This window comes from Bombus impatiens, unplaced genomic scaffold (assembly GCF_000188095.3).
Source record: "Bombus impatiens unplaced genomic scaffold, BIMP_2.2 scf_0647, whole genome shotgun sequence".
NCBI lineage: Eukaryota > Metazoa > Arthropoda > Insecta > Hymenoptera > Apidae > Bombus > Bombus impatiens.
The window spans coordinates 1,911,429-1,928,127 of NT_177066.1; the positions used below are offsets into that span (position 1 = coordinate 1,911,429).

The window sequence follows — 16,699 nt, forward strand, 5'->3', positions numbered from 1 at the left end:
ATTCTTCAAGTTATCTACATGCGCAGAAGATGGTATGTAGTATGTACTTACATATAGGTTAAAGAATTTTGTTGCCTGTAAGGTTATTATTACTGATCACATAATCTTATTTCTCACAAAATCAAGTTTGTTATTGTGGAACGTGATATTTTCATCGAACAATACAAAATGCCAGGAACACCGATGAAGGAAGAAAACGATACGTTACAGAAACTACAAATAACGGAACGCCCTCCGGTTGTAAACTGTGAGCCTGTTGTGCGAGAAATAACGCAAACCGATAGATTAAACAAAAAATTATTAGTATCCCTCTTAGAAAGAATGAATAAATCAAATGGTGAATTCGATAAATTTATGGACAAGGGAAATACTAGTTACGATTCTCAAGATGATAATGAATTTTAAGTAAAATGTAAATGTGTGTTTTGAAACATAACCTAAATACCACTGACTGGCTATATTACCGTTACAATTGTACAATTACTAAGGAATAAATATTACTTGATAAAAAACAAAGTAAAAAATTTTCTGTGTTCAAATATTAATTGTATTTAAGGACAACCTGAGAACATTAAATGCAAATTTAGTATTTCATACATACATACATACATATACAAAGTGGCGGTACAACTTGTTGAATATGACGACATTATCGAATACTTCCGATTACGATGAAGAAGATGAGCACGACATAATAGCTGAATATGAGAATCAAGAGTCAGATGGAGATCAGGGTAATGTTCAGAAGAATTCAGATTCTGAAAATGATCAAAGTAAAGAAGAGAATACTGTAAGAAGAATTGATCCATCATCATCTAAGAAACATATAGTAAGAAATCCTTTACCCAAATTAAATACAGAACGTTTAAAGGGTCCTAAAGGAATTCACACTATTGAAAAATATTTTGAAGGGTTTAAGTTTCATGGACAAGGATATGAAAAGTTAGATTTGGATCGAGTTATGAAAAGACTAGAACATTGGGGGCACAGACTGTTTCCTAAATTGGACTTTGATGATTTTCTTGAAAGACTAGAGAAATTGGGTACTAAAAAGGATCTTCAGGTGTTTATAAAGAAATATAGACAAGATATGATTAATGAAGATAATGATATTATTAATGAAGATAACATAGATGCTGAAGAAAATATAGTACAAGATGAACCCATTGATGAATTTGACTTATTGATTGCAGAACAAATAGAAAAACAAAAAAAAGTTATGCAACAGACAGCAATTAATGTACCTACTACTAACAATGATGTATTTGATAAATTATTATCACAGTCCAATACCACGAATTCTCAATCTGTAACTAATGCTTCTACTTCTTCGCGCTTAAGTGATGAAGTAAAAGCACGTATAGAAAGAAACAGACAACAAGCTATTCAAAGAAGACTTGCAAGATTTAAAGAAATAGAGGAAGAAGCAAAGAGAAAAAAACTTGAAGAACCAGAATGTAATGAAACTCCATATGCAGAGAATAATGAGCTTGAAAATAATTCACAAAAAACAGATAAAAGTCATGAAATTTAGAATAAAAATATAACACGATTTATAAAAATATAAAAAAATTTTATATTAAAATATTAATGTAGCAGTTTAAAAAAATATGTCAAATAAATAATCTGTTATTAAAGATTCCATAAGAACGTTATTTAGATATTTGTATAAGGTAGATTGAACAAAAGCTTAATATAAATTATATATTTATTTTACTTAAGTTCTACGTTTTTGTGTACTGATATATAAGACATTATTACCACGAATAAAAGCATCACCATACTTGTCTTTTAATTGACCATTTACATATTCTTCTGTTTGTTCAAGAGCTATATTCATATAACCATCAAGACAAGCTAAAACACCTAGGAAATAGATAATTTCGTAATTAATGAACTATTTTATAATGCACCACGATATATGTTACCTCTATAATCTACACCACTATTTAGCTTTACGACAACAGGACGTCCATGTATTTGTTGAATAAATTGCGATAATGCTTCTTTACGACTCATCTGCAAATTACGTTTTTCTTAAGAAAGTAAGATTAAGGTTAGAATCAATCTTTTAGAAATAAGTTAGTTACTTCGAAAATGTTACTGCTATATGTAATTTTTAACGTTTATTGAATTCTTTTTTTAATTACGCTTGAAATACCACGTTATTATTGCCACGGCTTTTATTTTACAGTTTTATCGTTCAATACTAGATAATCGTGCTATAGTTGAAATGTAAACAGCAGGTAAACTGAAAGTTACTGTCGCGGTCGTATACACGATCTGAAGACTATCATGGAGGGGGTAAGGCTCTTAGTGTCGCTAGTTGTGATCATTCATTAGCAAAGGGTACTCTATGCAAGGTGGTGGAATACATCCTCTGTTTAAAAAAAAAAATATCAAATAACGTATTTAGCAAATCAAACTAAGGATATGGAAATGGAATTGAAGAATCAATGGGCACAAAATAGGTTAACCAGAAAACAAACACAATCAAAATATGGTTTTTAAATATAGAAGACTTGTATTAGATATGTTTGTACATACATTTTTTTTTTTATTATTGTATAAAAGTGAAAAAGTTATAAAGTAAGATATTGATTAACAATACTGTTATACCTATCATTCATTTTGTTTTCTCTAAAAGTGCGTTCTTTAAGCTTTCATATTCCTTTTTTTTAACTTCAACTAGAGCTTTAGCTTGCAGTAAATTTGGTGGTAAATCTCTATATTTACTAAGGTATTGATTAAGTTCTGCTAATTCACCTGACATTTCTAAATATCTATGATATTTATTTAATATTTTTTTGGGATAAAGATCTTCTACTTGCATATCTGCTAAGTCAGTTTCTAACTTTTCTGCAGTTTGCTGATATTCTTTTAACTTTGTAAATAATGAAACATGGTTACAGTGAATATCCGCTTGCTCTTTCTGAGAATCCTCAATAATGCTTTCAAGTGAATTTACAGCCTCTTGCAAACAATTAAGTTTCCTTGAAAAAATAGTATATTTTCTAGAATGATCATCATATAATAACGCCAACTGTTTTTCTTCATACTGTCTCTTCTTTTCTTCTATTTTCTTCCTTTCACTCACTATATTCAGAGTAATAGCATCAAAATCACTTAGCTTTTCATACCTTAAAAGCAAGGCTATTTTTTGTAATCCTTCTTTGATGTCATTAGGCAAAGATTGTGATTCCAAGTTTAATTTATTCAATAATAATAATATCTTCTTCCTGAAAGCTATAGTTTCTTCGCTTGTTTCTAACATTACTTTTTGCAGAGGTTGTAGTAACGACTGTTCTTTTAGCAAAATAAGTTCTTCATGATATTTTGCGCTACAATTTTGCGTAAAAAATTCCATCTATTGTTTTTTAAGAGTTATTTATGATTACTATATGATGTGATAGTAGTTTCATTTTTATCAAACTTTAATAAGGCTGTAAAAGAATTTCATAAATATTACGCATTTTTACCTCGCTGTTACACTTTTGTTATTCATTGATTATTCACAAATTTAACACACATTTTCAAGAAAAGCGATTTAGTGAGATGAAATATTTATATTAACCATTTTTATCGACCGCATTTTCCGCTTCGCAAATGCACATCTGCATCAAACTATTACCACATTTTATGACAATTCGCTTATATAAGCTGACGTGTGTATTTATAAATCCTTATTTAAATATTGATTTTTATCGTCTGTACGTTATGAAAATTCACACCTAGATCAAACTCTGGTAACGGCTATCTAGAAATATATGACTGTATGCGAAATATTGTTGCTGCCTGTGTTGAGTCCACTTTCATTGACAGATATTTGTTTTCGGCGATGATAAAATTTCTAAAATTGTGAATAATTAAATTTTGTTGAACGAGAACGAGTTTTAATGTAAAAAATCGGCGTCTCTGCGCCATATGCTTTTATGCTGTAGTGTTGAAATAAATATTTGACCGATACTTGTGTAATTCTAAAAGCCGTCATCATCAAAAAAGTGGTTAGAAACAGCAACCAACGATGAGCAACGATCAAGCAAATGAACTGTCTGAAACAGTTGAGGTATAATATTAAAATAAATAATAGTTTTCTATTTGTCTTGCGTTTAAATTATAATACGATATTTATTATTTTAAATTATGTTCAAGTTGATATCTCCTTCCTGAATGCTATATTTTCTTCACTTGTTTCTAACATTCCTTTTTGCAAAAGTTGCAGTAATGATTGTTCTTCTGGCGAAATAATTTCTTCACGACATCTTGCACTATCATTTTGCATAAAGGATTCCACCTGTTGTGTGTTTAAGACTTACTTATAATTACTACATAATGCAATAGTAGTTTCATTTTTATCAAACTTTAGTAAAGTTCTAAAAGAATTTCATAAATATTATACACTACCTCACTGTTACACTCCATGTTAAATTCTCATAGTAATGTCACCTTAGTCCATGAAAATAAAGGAAATTTCTTCTCTACTATTGCAGAAATTTTATAAATTTACAATATTAAAAATTTCAAATTTCCAGAAGAAAATTTAGATAAACTTTACTTTAGGGGTCCAAAAATTGTTGACTTTTTATGTGCAATCCTGTAGTTTTCGATGCGTAGAATCTGAAATTGCAAGTTTAAAGTTGCGATATGCAGTGGTTCAAATGTTATGACCATGTCAAACTAAGCATTTTTGGAATATTTCACATATGATCATTTGTATAAACAGGTGTTGACACCCATATACAGAAGACTAGGAAAAACCGTCCGAAAATTGAGTCGTGACCATTTGTAAAAAATCAACATAGAAGATTAGAATGTTCTCGTTTTGCGCATGCGTGATACGGTAAGAATGTTTCAGACAAAGACAGGGATACTCTATTTATCTTTGTCTATCTCGTAATAATATAGGTTTTGTTGAACTTTCATATTAATTTTCCGCGATTAGACACAACTCAATTTTCGGACGGTTTTCTATAGAGAGTATCGAGAACTGTTTATGTGTTTGTGATCCAGCTAGACGAGGCAGTAAACATAAACAAAATTTGATTATGCGTCTGCAACTATTGGTTATCGACTAATGAAACTCGAGTGTCACTATCCATAGTAGAAAAATAAAATATAAAGAAAATGTAAAAATATTATGGTACATTTTTTGATGTCAAATTGATATCTTACATTCATTTTATATATGCATGTATTATAATAATTCTATTTATTAGAAAATAAATCAACCAATCAAGTTTCAAATAATAACCATAAATATATATTATTTAATTTATAATTATATAATAATTATACAATTTCTTTTCTATTTACGAAATTGTATTTAATATAAAAAATTGTTATAAGCATAAAAATATTTAGTAGAAAATTTTACCATCATTACTATTTGTGCAATTTCGCTTTGTAACATATGCAATTATAATAGGATGATATAAATTATCAATATTTATAGAAACAACAATTACGTTCAAATTTGATAGTTGTCGATAGTTTTGTAATATTATAGTATTTTGTTTAGTTTTTTTATTGTTAGTTTATAGATCAAAAACTAAAAACTCTATGGAATATAGTTTGCAATGTAAGAATTTAATAACATTTATTATAGTTTGATTTTTAAGCGACATATTTTTAAAAATTCTGGAGAAATAATTGATTGAAATATTAATTGATTTATAGTTCTTATGCTTTCTCTGGCTCTTCCTATGATATTGTCCACATTTTGCCTAATCAACGTGATATTCGATTCGTTTTATATACGACCATATATTCTTGTGTCTGTGAGATTGCTTTATTAGTAAATGTGACAGTGTACTAAATAATAGGTTTGAAAAATTTGTTCTATTCAAATGTAATTTGAAGCAGGCAATTTTTAAAAATTTGTTCTTTCCTTACATATTTGTGTAGAATGTAATGGTTTATGTATTTGACTAGGAATCATAATTAAAGCGTAATTATATATACTGGTGTTTCTATACTTTACAGATAGAGATACAAGTTGCTCTACAAATTTTACTAATTTGTAATTATAATGGTATATTGGCTACCAAAGAAACGTTTTAAAAAGAGGTATCATTCCTGTTTCTAATTCTTTATCTTTTAATCTTAGATTTGTTGCATAATTGCATTACATTTATAAGTACTAACCTTTTGAAATGTTAATGTAAGAGGTATTTAAAAAGTAAGTGTAATTATTTCCATTATTTTCAAAATATTTAAGTTTTTAGAATCGTAATTTGTTTAATAAATATGTTTTACTTTACTCACAGTATGTATATTATAGAATTTTTTTCTATTTCAATTTAGTTTTATCTATGAATAATTATATTAAGAAATTATTACAATGACTTGCACATATATATTATTTTACCTTAATCCAAAAATTTTAACATGTAATTCTTAAATTAATTTAAATATATTTATTTATTTTATAAATACAATATTTTTATTTCACACTTCAAATTGTTTAACAAATAATAAAATTGTTAAATACAGTGATAAAGCTTTATTAATTGACATAGTACATAATACAATTTTTAAAAGCTTATCTCTTAGGGAATTATATAAATTAGTGTTTCATAATTTCCCTGACACTTATTTATAACATAGAATTCTTATCTGCTCTGGCAAATTTAAGATAAGGAAATAATTGGAAACTTTTTAATTTATATGAGCAATTTACTATAATTCATATTGATGTAATTATAAATATAACATTTTCATGGATATAAAATATGCTAGTTAATTGAATTATTATTGTATTATTAATGTGTAGTAGTAGCTTGCCATGACTTGTATACAGACAAATATATTACATTAACGAGGGATTTGAAAAGGTACCTTATGTTTGATAGCTACTAACAAATATGCAGACAACTTATCTACTATTAGCTGCACTGTTACCTTTCGCCGTTCATGATATTTGGTATGCAAGAATGTAAGTCACTTTGTTATAATCATAATATATCTTTGTTTTTTTTTTTTAAATTCTTATTAAGCTTGTGTAATTTCTGAGATGAAGAAGATATTCAATTATTTTTTTTCATTAAATACATTTTTACAAAATGTAAAATAACAACATAATCTTTTTTTTAAAACTTCTGTTTAATGTTTTCTTTAGTATGAATAATATTTTTAAAGTTTTGTATATTAGAATATAGCTAGACTTATTCTAATACATTTTAATAACTACTTTAGGATATATTAAATAAATATTCAAACATTGTTATGTTGTTTCTTTTATTATTAAAATTCATAATGCATGATTATGTATATTCCCTTTGGCTATGGTTTGATACAGAATGTATAAATTTATATAATGTTCAAATGTATAAATAAATATTTTTTACCTTAACTTTTTTATTATAGTATTCAAGATATGTCATAAAAGAATTAAAATATTGGAAACTGTAATAAACATTTAAAGATAAATTTTTTACATATTTTATAAAACAAATAAACTATTTCTTCTGTGTTGTACTTGATTTGATCAATTTTCAAATTACAAGCATTAAATAATGTGCAATAATTATTATTTAAATTGTAAATATATGCATCAATCTCCTATACAATTAATAAGGTATAATTATATATACATTATATTCTTATGTTTTACTGGCGATTTGTTATAAGAGTCATAGTATTTTTATTCATATACTTTTATTTTTAATTAGCTTAATTTATTTTTAAATGCTTATTCAATCATATTTTATAAAAAATAAAAAGTGGATGAGTATAATAATAGTAAAATGTAAAAATATGTAGTTTTATCAATGTTATCATATTATTTTTATAAAGTAAATTAAAAAGAAATTTTTGTAAAGTAAGATATTATAATGAATAAATAGATATATTAATATTTGTTCACAATGTGGTTGCTTATTCATAATGATATAAAAAACATGTATATTACAGATACTTATTTTGGATCATGAAAGTATCAATAATCACATACCTTATTATATTTGGGCTTCTGCCTATTATATTTCACTACTCATATACCATACAAAAGAAGATTCTTTTTTTAAATTTTGGTAAGTAAATAAATATAAATAAGTTTATACAGACTATTTATTGAGTTTTATATTTAAACATGTACTTTTAGTGCAATGGCCACTTAATGTAGATTTTTCGAAACCAGAATTAGTTGGAATGAAAGGAACAAGAAACTTTTATTTACAGACTGATCAACAAGTAAAAATAGGACTATGGTTGGTATATTTAAGTAAATATACATACAATTCATTCAAATTAAATAAAACATGCTTTCAGGCAAATATTACCTCAGTCTTTACTAAATGATTCAATTATTACAACTGATGATGATTATGAAACTATGTTAAAAAATGCTAAACGACCAATTTTCCTTTATATGCATGGTAATAGCGGTAATAGAGCAAGCAATCATCGTTTAGAATTATATAAACTTTTCCAGAGTTTAGATTATCATGTTGTATGTTTTGATTATAGAGGTAAGAAAAAATTTTCGTTAGTTGTAGGAACCAAAAAATAATTTAATAGAAATTAATATAAATGATTATTTAAATATTTATGACTTCAATCTTCTGTAATATAGGTTATGGTGATAGTGAAGAAGCAGAACTTTCTGAAATAGGTGTAGTTAGTGATAGTAAATATGTACTTGAATGGTTATTAAAAATAGTAAATGGTACAGCTCCTGTTTTTGTATGGGGACATTCATTAGGAACTGGGTATAAATTTCACAGTTACCTGATGTGATAAAATTAATAATAAAATTGAAATTTATAGATCATTATTATATTACAGAGTTTCAGTTCATGTATTGGCATTATTAGCAACAGAAAAAGTTCAGCCTGCAGGTTTATTCTTGGAATCACCATTTAATAATATAGCAGATGAATTAAGTGAACATCCTTTATCACAGGTACTTTATATAAAAAGTATTTTATATCTATTTATAAAAGTTGTTTCCAATAGGTTCAAAATTTAAAACTTGTTTTTAGATATTTAAACATTTACCATGGTTCCATTGGGTAATTGTTGAACCGTTTTATGATAATTATCTCCGTTTTGAATCTGATAAACACATAGAAAAAATCCAATGTCCTATTATGATATTGCATGCAGAAGATGATAATATTGTTCCATTTGCTTTAGGTGAAAAGGTATGGATACAGTTTTTTATATAAATATCTAAAATATTAATACTATCCTTTTTAGTTATTTAAAGCGGCAATAAATTATCATGGAAACGACACAAATCGCGTTCAGATGACAAGGATTGATGCAACACATGGTTTTGGACATAAATATATATGTCGTTATAAAAACTTACCTAATATAATTAAGTAAGTATTGACCATAAGAGTAATATATCACAAAATTCTCATAATTTCTTTTTTCAGATCATTTGTACACGAGGTACGTAAAAACCAGACTGATTAAAATATATATTAAAATGTCAGCATATATGTACCTTTATATAAGTATTTTTTACACTAAATATTAGTAGATGATTAATATAAAATATAATGAAAGAATATCTTTTATGCTGCAAGTCAGAATCAATACTATTTTACTGGAACATGTAAAGTTTATTTATTGTATAATTGTATTTTCTCTTTTAAATGAAGCGGTTTTCATTATTTACATCCCGTATAGTACAAGACTATTAAACCTTAAATGTATTCATGCTATAAGTATAAAAGTGATATTTCTTGTACATGGAAAAATATAGCGACGTCAAAGTTCGTGCTGTGATAGCTGTTTGAATGCCATCAACTCAGTACATATTTATTATCTTATATTTTTTAATTAATGCAATATATTTATAAATCAACAGATACTCATTTTTTTCAATATTATGTTATATAATTAAATATTTTTATTGACAAATGTATTAATATAATACCAATATACCCTATGTTCTCTACATGAATAAAAAGTAAAGATAGATGATAATACATTAAGAAACCAATTTTCTTTGTAAGTTCATACTTATTACAATAATCTGTATTGTACATTCAATAAAAATTTTATATATTTAGTAAATATTCAACCGAAATTAAAACTTTTATGTTTCTTCCTGATTTTCGTTCAAGTAACTTTCTGTAACATCCCTTGAAATAACTCTTTACTTTTCTAATAGTAAAATTATAATAAAAAATATATCGGGTGTAAAAAAAATGTGTAAATGGTAACAAATGGTAAAACAAGTAGTCTCATAGTTATAGATCATTAATTTCAAGATCAAATCTAATTTTGCGGTATATCTTTTAGATAGATCATTACTGATCCAGAAGTATAAAATCATGTGTATAATTCATTTCTTACGATGTAGAGTGCGTTGAAATATATTTTTCTAAAATGTACGGCATGTTTCAATCTAATTTTGTATTCTATGACAGTTTTGAGCATGTGTATTATATTTTCCTGTAAACAAATGTATTACCGGCGTTATGAATATTGGTTAATTAATAACCATTAAACACTAAAAACATTAATCATTAAGAATGTAAAAAAAATATTTAAAAAAACTAAAAACTTGCTTTATTTTCTATACGTATTGCAATGTAAACTAATTATGTATTTTCATAGCTGTATTTCATTCTGGTTAACTTTTCGTTTACGCTACGTGGAATAATTTCCATTGATTGTGTTATTTTCCATCAAAGTGAAAAGTGGAAGAAAGAACAGTAATATAATAAATTTTACCAGAAAAATGCTCATGCTATCTATATAAAAGATATTTAAAATGGAGAAGCAGAGTATTTTAACATCGAAGTCATATCAACGTGCTAAAACAAACTTGCAAGACAAATTAAAATTAGCATTTTTGAAACATTACCCTCATTATTTAGTACCTGGATATAATTTACATAGCACTTTCCCTGCAGCTGATTCTGAGTTGGAAAATGTTATAGAACAGTACCAAGAATATCCTTATCATTGTGACTTACCAAAGCCTTTACTACCACCTGCTAAAGTTCCTAGGAATAGTAAGTTTATTGAGTTAATTAAATATCAATATATAAATGAATATAAGCATATATATTTCTAAATTATATAGTGTTGAATGAAGAAGATCCCGCATTAGAATTAGTTACTCTTAAGAATTATGTGAACAGTGATATAGAAAGAATGAAACACTATTATTTAAAACATGAGAAAGGTAAATCTAATAATAAATGTGCTAATTTTATAAAATAAGTTTATATTTGTATTTATATATATGTGTGTATATTTAATAATATTTTTATAGAGTTAAAACTAATACATAAGAAGGACATAAAATGGAATCATACGAAAGGTGAAATTACTGCCAAGATACCTAAATATGTAGCAGATATAGCAAAAATTATTGACAAAGATCCAGATCCTTGTTTTGAAGGAGTAAAATAAACTGATATCTACATGAAATTTTAGATGCTTTTTAACAGAAATTCAAATTCAGATAAATTTCTTTTAGGTCTATAATTGGTATTATACTGGAGGATCAATAGACTGTGTACAATTATATAATAAAAATATTTTACTTTTTCCATTTATGGGAGAATTAGGTATTGGTACATAACAAAATTATTTTCTTTTTTTTTATTATGGTTTACAATCATTGTATCTTTTGTTTCAATGTATTTTTAGTAAGTGTTCCCCTTGACAATATAGAAGATTTTTTATGGAAACCACTCTTCGAAAAGGCAGCTAAATGTGAACTCAGTGGTACATTATATGAATTAAAACATAACGTCAATGTTGATGCATGTAAGTATACATACATACCCATTTTCTTAAACTAGTATTTGAGATAAAAGGCAGTATAGTATTGATAACTTAAAATTTTTATTAATTATAAAATTAATATTTGATTTAATATTTTATAGGTATGTTTTTAGGTAGATATAAACGGCATTGTAATTTTTATACATTATCTGAACGTGATAATAAATGTAAGCTTACTGACGTACATACACAAACATCGAAGACACCATATATTGGTGCAGATTTAAGTCCTATTAATGCAAATCAATATTGTTTAGTAAATGTTGAAAGATGTGTAACATTATGGGATATAGTTAAGATGTGAATATAATTTAAATGTGTATATGCTCTTTATATTTATGAATAAGAAATTTAAATTTACCTTTGATTTTCTAGGAAACCAATAAATTGTAATACTGTAATGCAAGCCACTGTGTTAGATGATTCATGGAGCAGTATAAAATTTCAATCCGCAGATCCTAATATTCTTTTACTTGTAGATAGATGCTGTCTTCATTATCTTGATGTTCGGGTAAGAATAAAAATATTGATACTAATTGTTTTTAATATTATTATTTTTAATATATTGTAGAAATAATTTCTTGTCTATATAAGAGAAGGATGAATATACATTCCATATTATAGGTTCCATTTGATCAACCAGCATTAACAATGTGCCCAAAATTTTATTTGGAAAAATGTGAACATCTTTCAATAGATGTTGCTAGTAGAAATAATTTTTGCAGGTATATAGGAACTTATCATAGTATGTTAATGTGTGATAGTCGTTCTCCGCAGCAGTGCGTGCAACAGAAATGGACTCATCAATTTAAAAGTCCACCACTTACAAGTTCTGTCATAGCTAGGTAAAAGAAAATAAAAATGTAACTATAGATGAATTGTATGTATATATATGTATATATATATACATATGTATATATGTATATATGTATATATATATATACATACAATTATATATATATATATATTATATATATATATGTATAACTAATTAATTTATCATTTTTAGAGACGATAAAGAATTTGTTGTTTTATCCAGTCAAATTGCTGGTGAAACTACAGTCATTGTAAATACTTGGACAGATAATGAAATTCCACAATCATATAATTTTCCATATACTCCTCCTCACATTAAAGAAACATTAAATGAATCTCAAATACAAGGAATGTGCTTAAATCCATATTTGAGAGATAGGTTTGAACTATCCAATACTGGTTCTTCTCTGATAAAAAATGACACTCAGAATATATTTCTATTTCTTCAAAATTCTATTGGTATGTAGTTTGTTGCTTTTTATATCGTTTTATATCGTTTTATATTGACAATTGAAGCAAGCTTTAATCTAAATATATTTCTTAGGTGACATATATTATCAGTGCTTAACACATGATATTGCGTTAGATAAATATTCACCTATCAATGGTAAATCATACTGTATATTGAATGCTTGGCAAAATGCAGTATCCATAGAAACAGATGCTATAGCACCTCTTACAATGTCTAGCAAGTCAAATATGCATTATCCTTTTAAAAGTAAGTAAATTGATAATTCGTTTTTAAAAAAAAGTTAAAGGTTGTATAAAATTATTTAAAGTGATTGTTATATGTACATTAACTTGATAGGTTTCACGAATAAAAAGTTACGATTGAAGCATAAGCATGACTCAGTTGACTGTTTTGAACCAAGTTGGAAGCAATCTCTTGAAAAATTAAACACCTATATGGATATATTAGCACCTGAACTTTTAGCTGTGTGGGAAATATATGAAGAAGTCCCATTGCCTTTAACAGCAGCACCTCATCAAAAAGTTCTAAACTGGTTAGAATCTGCAGATACAAAGGCACCAATTTTATCACAAGAAGAAATAGAGAATGTATCTACTCCAATTAATACTCAAGAATTAATAAGTGTATCTCAAGAAGTAGATATAAGTTATTTGGATGACAGTAATGCATTACAAGATCTTTTACCAAAAGTTAAAACTACACGTTCTACAAAAAGGGGAAGTGTACGAAAAAGACAAAGAGTGTAAAATATTTTAAAATATGTATTTATGTAATTGCAATATCTGATACTTATTTTTTTATCTGATAATTATTATATCTGATAATTATAATATCTGATAATTATTTTTTATAATAAAACAAAATATTTCGACATATGAATTACTTATTTATTTATAGCAAAAATTATACAATAATAGTTACATAATATGCATCGACAAAATGAACGAATATATTAATGACAATTTGCAGAGTTTTGTATTTTATATTGAATTTTCTAGCGATTTAGCGATCCCAGTGAAAAGACGGCTTCCATTTTGACGTGAGTACTTTACTACTTTCTTGTTGTGCTTTATTTTCCTCTGCTTCCATTTGCATCTGTAAACAAATTTTATAGATTATAAGTATCAAGATTTAATACACAGATATAACGTAATACATACCAAGAATTTTCGTTGATTTTCTCTAAAAACTTTTAATGGATTTTCAAACTGTCTATAATAAGTAAGAACTTCTCTTACATCTTCCACATTTGTCGCTAATATAACTAAAAAGCAATAACCAACAAAATAAATAACTAAATTTCCAGAATATATTAATCAAGATTGTAAAAAGAAATGCACCTTTGAGAAATGCAGCTAAATCATACAGTGTCGTATCATCGTCATTACCAGTCCATTGCAGTAACTGCAACGTGTTTTCGGGATGAAACTTTGTACTCTTTGGGTTCCAGTCAACTACTATGACCTAATAGTAACAAATAAAATAAAATATAATAGACAAAAATTGCTTTACATAAAAGGTGGATGTAAATTATGGGTTCAATACTTACTTTACTAAGATCACGGTTAAGAGCATTTAAATCCTTAACATGGTGACCATCTACAAAACGTGTTGTATCTCTTACTAGTCTGTACATGATATATCCATTAGGATCCAAGATATCCAAGATAGGAAAAACAGTCTAAAGGTGATATATTACATAAATAATATATTTTATCATCATTTTACGTATATGGTATATTAAAATAATATACATATAATAGAGAACATAGCACAGCTCAGATTAGCCAGAAGAGAAGTTAATAAAAGTAGTAAAAGTAACATATTTCATAGGACGAGGGAAATGGTGTAATGTACAACATACAATATGTATGGACTTGAAACCAAAGAACATATACTGTACAAATGTCTGTGATACTCAGCATGTAGATTCCATATTGCAATGGAATACCCTGAGATACTGTGAATCCCCAAAGAAGCACAAATAGAAGCAATAAATTATTTTATACAAACAATGTTAAAACTAAGAGCCTTCTGTTTAAACAAAAAGACTTAAGGATGCTTAGAATACAAGGGTATGAAATAAGAAAAATTTCTGTACCTATCGAGACAGGCAATTATTATCATTATTACTATATTAAAATGATACGTAAGATTATTCAACGACAATTTGATTAACTAATATTGCTTACCATCCCTTGTTCTGCTGTATATACTACAATTTCAAATTGTGGTGGAGCTATAGCCTCTAGAAATTGGTCCACTCCAGGCCTCTTTTTAAACCTCCAACCTGTTTCATACTAGACGATCGATTAATAGAAATAAATATTTATAATATATTAAATTTAAAATTAAGGAAGAAAAGACAATATGCTACTTACTGTCCAATCAGGGTGTACTAGAACATCTGTCAATTCTAGTACCAAAGTATAAGGAGGTTGAATATAAGGGTATTTTAGTGGATCTGGAAGAAGTTTATTTCTGCTAGGTTCTTGCACCATCTGGAAAGCATGTGATCGAATTAAAAGCGAAGCAAGTAAAAATTATTCATTTCAGAAATTATACATTTGTGCTTTTGATACCTTAGTGTAATAATTAAATTCTCTTTTGAGCATTTTATATATTCTTTCGTAGAATGGTAAATTTGAGAATTCATCTTCAATAACATTTCCATGTTCGTCATATTTTGTTCGTGTTAAATTATATATTACATAAGACAGTCCAACAGTGGTGAATACTCCTAAGAATGCAAAACTATATTTAAGCACTCTTTGCGATTGTTCACGTTTTTCTCTTTCCTCTGCTTCCTCCTTTGCTTCTTCGTCTAACTTTTTATTGTCTAATCCATCTGGCGTTAGAGATTGTACAGTTCCCCCCGATGATTGAATATTTGTTAAACTACCAGTTATTTTTGGTCTATGTGCTGTAAAAATATATAATTGAAAGTTATTTATTTATACCGTTGTACATTCTATAAAATCCAAAAACCATGAAATTAAATTTATTATTTACGTAATAGTAATGTATTATTAGGGAAAAAAAGTCGATGAAGGTTTTTGTCACTGATATATATGTCGTTTAAAGAATTTCACGAGAAACAACATGCGTGTAGCGCGTGTTTCGGCTTTATAAGGTTATAGGTTTTATATTTACTTACCTTCAGTGTTATAATAATATCTTTGCGCCGTTTGGACAACTGATATCCGAGCGACCGGTAGACGAAGTGCTGGGTATACAATTGTTGCATTTGCATTGTATATCTTGTATAAATGTCGTACACCTTTTGTCGCAAATGCCATTACTTTAAACAACTCATGAGCTTTCTGGCAGATGTATGCAAAGAGCTCGTGTTCGTATTTTCTAATATGTTAAACACAGTCGATGTTTTAGAAATCTAGCTTTCCGACATATCTTAAGGCAATTTACAAAGAGCAAAAACATTTGTCTGTGGTTAATGATCATCAATTTTTAAAAATGTATTGATGTTGCAGATAATTATAACTGTATATTTCATTATTAATATATTATATTAAATATTGCGAGGGACGGAAAGTAAGCAAATAGCTTTTAGAGTTATTATGACGCACTTGAAAAAGTTTTCACACAATTACGTGTAACAAATTCAAACTTTAATTCAAAGAAATATTAAATTAT

General features: G+C 26.9%; 6 protein-coding genes and 1 pseudogene across 12 annotated transcripts; 4 read left to right on the forward strand and 3 right to left on the reverse strand.

Annotated features, from left to right (window-relative positions):
• The first annotated feature begins 11 nt into the window (after nt 1-11).
• LOC105680220 lies at nt 12-705 on the forward strand. Its single transcript, XM_012389519.3, has one exon. It carries the CDS (start codon nt 169-171, stop codon nt 403-405), a length of 237 nt encoding a protein of 78 aa, XP_012244942.1. The 5' UTR covers nt 12-168; the 3' UTR covers nt 406-705.
• On the forward strand, nt 542-1,795 carry LOC100741986 (protein TIPIN homolog). Its single transcript, XM_012389508.3, has one exon. The coding sequence runs from the start codon at nt 641-643 to the stop codon at nt 1,532-1,534; it is 894 nt and encodes a 297-aa protein (XP_012244931.1). The 5' UTR covers nt 542-640; the 3' UTR covers nt 1,535-1,795.
• On the reverse strand, nt 1,691-2,729 carry LOC100747898 (U6 snRNA-associated Sm-like protein LSm6). 2 transcript variants are annotated; one of them, XM_024369974.2, is made up of 3 exons: nt 2,620-2,729; nt 1,929-2,019; nt 1,691-1,866 (listed from the first exon to the last, which is right to left on the reverse strand). In XM_024369974.2, exons 2-3 carry the CDS (start codon nt 2,017-2,019, stop codon nt 1,718-1,720), a joined length of 240 nt encoding a protein of 79 aa, XP_024225742.1. In that variant the 5' UTR covers nt 2,620-2,729; the 3' UTR covers nt 1,691-1,717. The 2 variants fall into 2 exon arrangements, with proteins under 2 accessions (XP_024225742.1, XP_003492114.1); XM_003492066.4 differs by lacking the exon at nt 2,620-2,729 and adding an exon at nt 2,091-2,560.
• Nucleotides 2,730-2,755: 26 nt separating this feature from the next.
• Nucleotides 2,756-3,384, reverse strand: LOC112213425 (annotated as a pseudogene).
• Nucleotides 3,385-5,641: 2,257 nt separating this feature from the next.
• LOC100748017 (lysophosphatidylserine lipase ABHD12) lies at nt 5,642-9,729 on the forward strand. 6 transcript variants are annotated; one of them, XM_033322570.1, is made up of 11 exons: nt 5,642-5,907; nt 5,983-6,066; nt 6,852-6,934; nt 7,912-8,030; nt 8,102-8,207; nt 8,269-8,468; nt 8,573-8,708; nt 8,785-8,902; nt 8,982-9,143; nt 9,199-9,326; nt 9,384-9,729. In XM_033322570.1, the coding sequence occupies exons 3-11, from the start codon at nt 6,864-6,866 to the stop codon at nt 9,421-9,423; spliced, it is 1,080 nt and encodes a 359-aa protein (XP_033178461.1). In that variant the 5' UTR covers nt 5,642-5,907; nt 5,983-6,066; nt 6,852-6,863; the 3' UTR covers nt 9,424-9,729. The 6 variants fall into 6 exon arrangements, with proteins under 6 accessions (XP_033178461.1, XP_012245110.1, XP_012245111.1 ...); XM_033322572.1 differs by lacking the exon at nt 5,642-5,907 and adding an exon at nt 7,366-7,576; XM_012389687.3 differs by lacking the exon at nt 6,852-6,934.
• An 827-nt stretch (nt 9,730-10,556) lies between these two features.
• On the forward strand, nt 10,557-13,924 carry LOC100748138. The gene is made up of 11 exons (XM_003492068.4): nt 10,557-10,976; nt 11,048-11,149; nt 11,240-11,370; nt 11,447-11,537; nt 11,620-11,739; nt 11,859-12,057; nt 12,133-12,268; nt 12,382-12,602; nt 12,767-13,032; nt 13,118-13,291; nt 13,382-13,924. Exons 1-11 carry the CDS (start codon nt 10,733-10,735, stop codon nt 13,789-13,791), a joined length of 2,094 nt encoding a protein of 697 aa, XP_003492116.1. The 5' UTR covers nt 10,557-10,732; the 3' UTR covers nt 13,792-13,924.
• On the reverse strand, nt 13,911-16,434 carry LOC100748260 (mitochondrial import inner membrane translocase subunit TIM50-C). The gene is made up of 8 exons (XM_003492069.3): nt 16,203-16,434; nt 15,628-15,968; nt 15,427-15,546; nt 15,238-15,345; nt 14,595-14,726; nt 14,386-14,509; nt 14,206-14,309; nt 13,911-14,140 (listed from the first exon to the last, which is right to left on the reverse strand). The coding sequence occupies exons 1-8, from the start codon at nt 16,342-16,344 to the stop codon at nt 14,048-14,050; spliced, it is 1,164 nt and encodes a 387-aa protein (XP_003492117.1). The 5' UTR covers nt 16,345-16,434; the 3' UTR covers nt 13,911-14,047.
• Between the last annotated feature and the right edge of the window lie 265 nt (nt 16,435-16,699).

Bases quoted from the DNA above. Each gene is read 5' to 3' on its own strand.
- LOC105680220 (XM_012389519.3), top strand. From the start codon at position 169: ATGCCAGGAACACCGATGAAGGAAGAAAACGATACGTTACAGAAACTA.
- LOC100741986 (XM_012389508.3), top strand. From the start codon at position 641: ATGACGACATTATCGAATACTTCCGATTACGATGAAGAAGATGAGCAC.
- LOC100747898 (XM_024369974.2), bottom strand. From the start codon at position 2,019: ATGAGTCGTAAAGAAGCATTATCGCAATTTATTCAACAAATACATGGA. The intron at 1,867-1,928 runs GTAACATATATC...TCTATTTCCTAG, and splicing joins TAGTGGTGTAGATTATAGAG to GTGTTTTAGCTTGTCTTGAT.
- LOC100748017 (XM_033322570.1), top strand. From the start codon at position 6,864: ATGCAGACAACTTATCTACTATTAGCTGCACTGTTACCTTTCGCCGTT. The intron at 8,903-8,981 runs GTACTTTATATA...ACTTGTTTTTAG, and splicing joins GTGAACATCCTTTATCACAG to ATATTTAAACATTTACCATG. The intron at 9,144-9,198 runs GTATGGATACAG...TATCCTTTTTAG, and splicing joins CATTTGCTTTAGGTGAAAAG to TTATTTAAAGCGGCAATAAA.
- LOC100748138 (XM_003492068.4), top strand. From the start codon at position 10,733: ATGGAGAAGCAGAGTATTTTAACATCGAAGTCATATCAACGTGCTAAA. The intron at 11,740-11,858 runs GTAAGTATACAT...AATATTTTATAG, and splicing joins TAACGTCAATGTTGATGCAT to GTATGTTTTTAGGTAGATAT. The intron at 13,033-13,117 runs GTATGTAGTTTG...TATATTTCTTAG, and splicing joins ATTTCTTCAAAATTCTATTG to GTGACATATATTATCAGTGC.
- LOC100748260 (XM_003492069.3), bottom strand. From the start codon at position 16,344: ATGGCATTTGCGACAAAAGGTGTACGACATTTATACAAGATATACAAT. The intron at 15,969-16,202 runs GTAAGTAAATAT...ATATTTTTACAG, and splicing joins ATATTATTATAACACTGAAG to CACATAGACCAAAAATAACT. The intron at 14,310-14,385 runs GTGCATTTCTTT...ATTGCTTTTTAG, and splicing joins TTTAGCTGCATTTCTCAAAG to TTATATTAGCGACAAATGTG.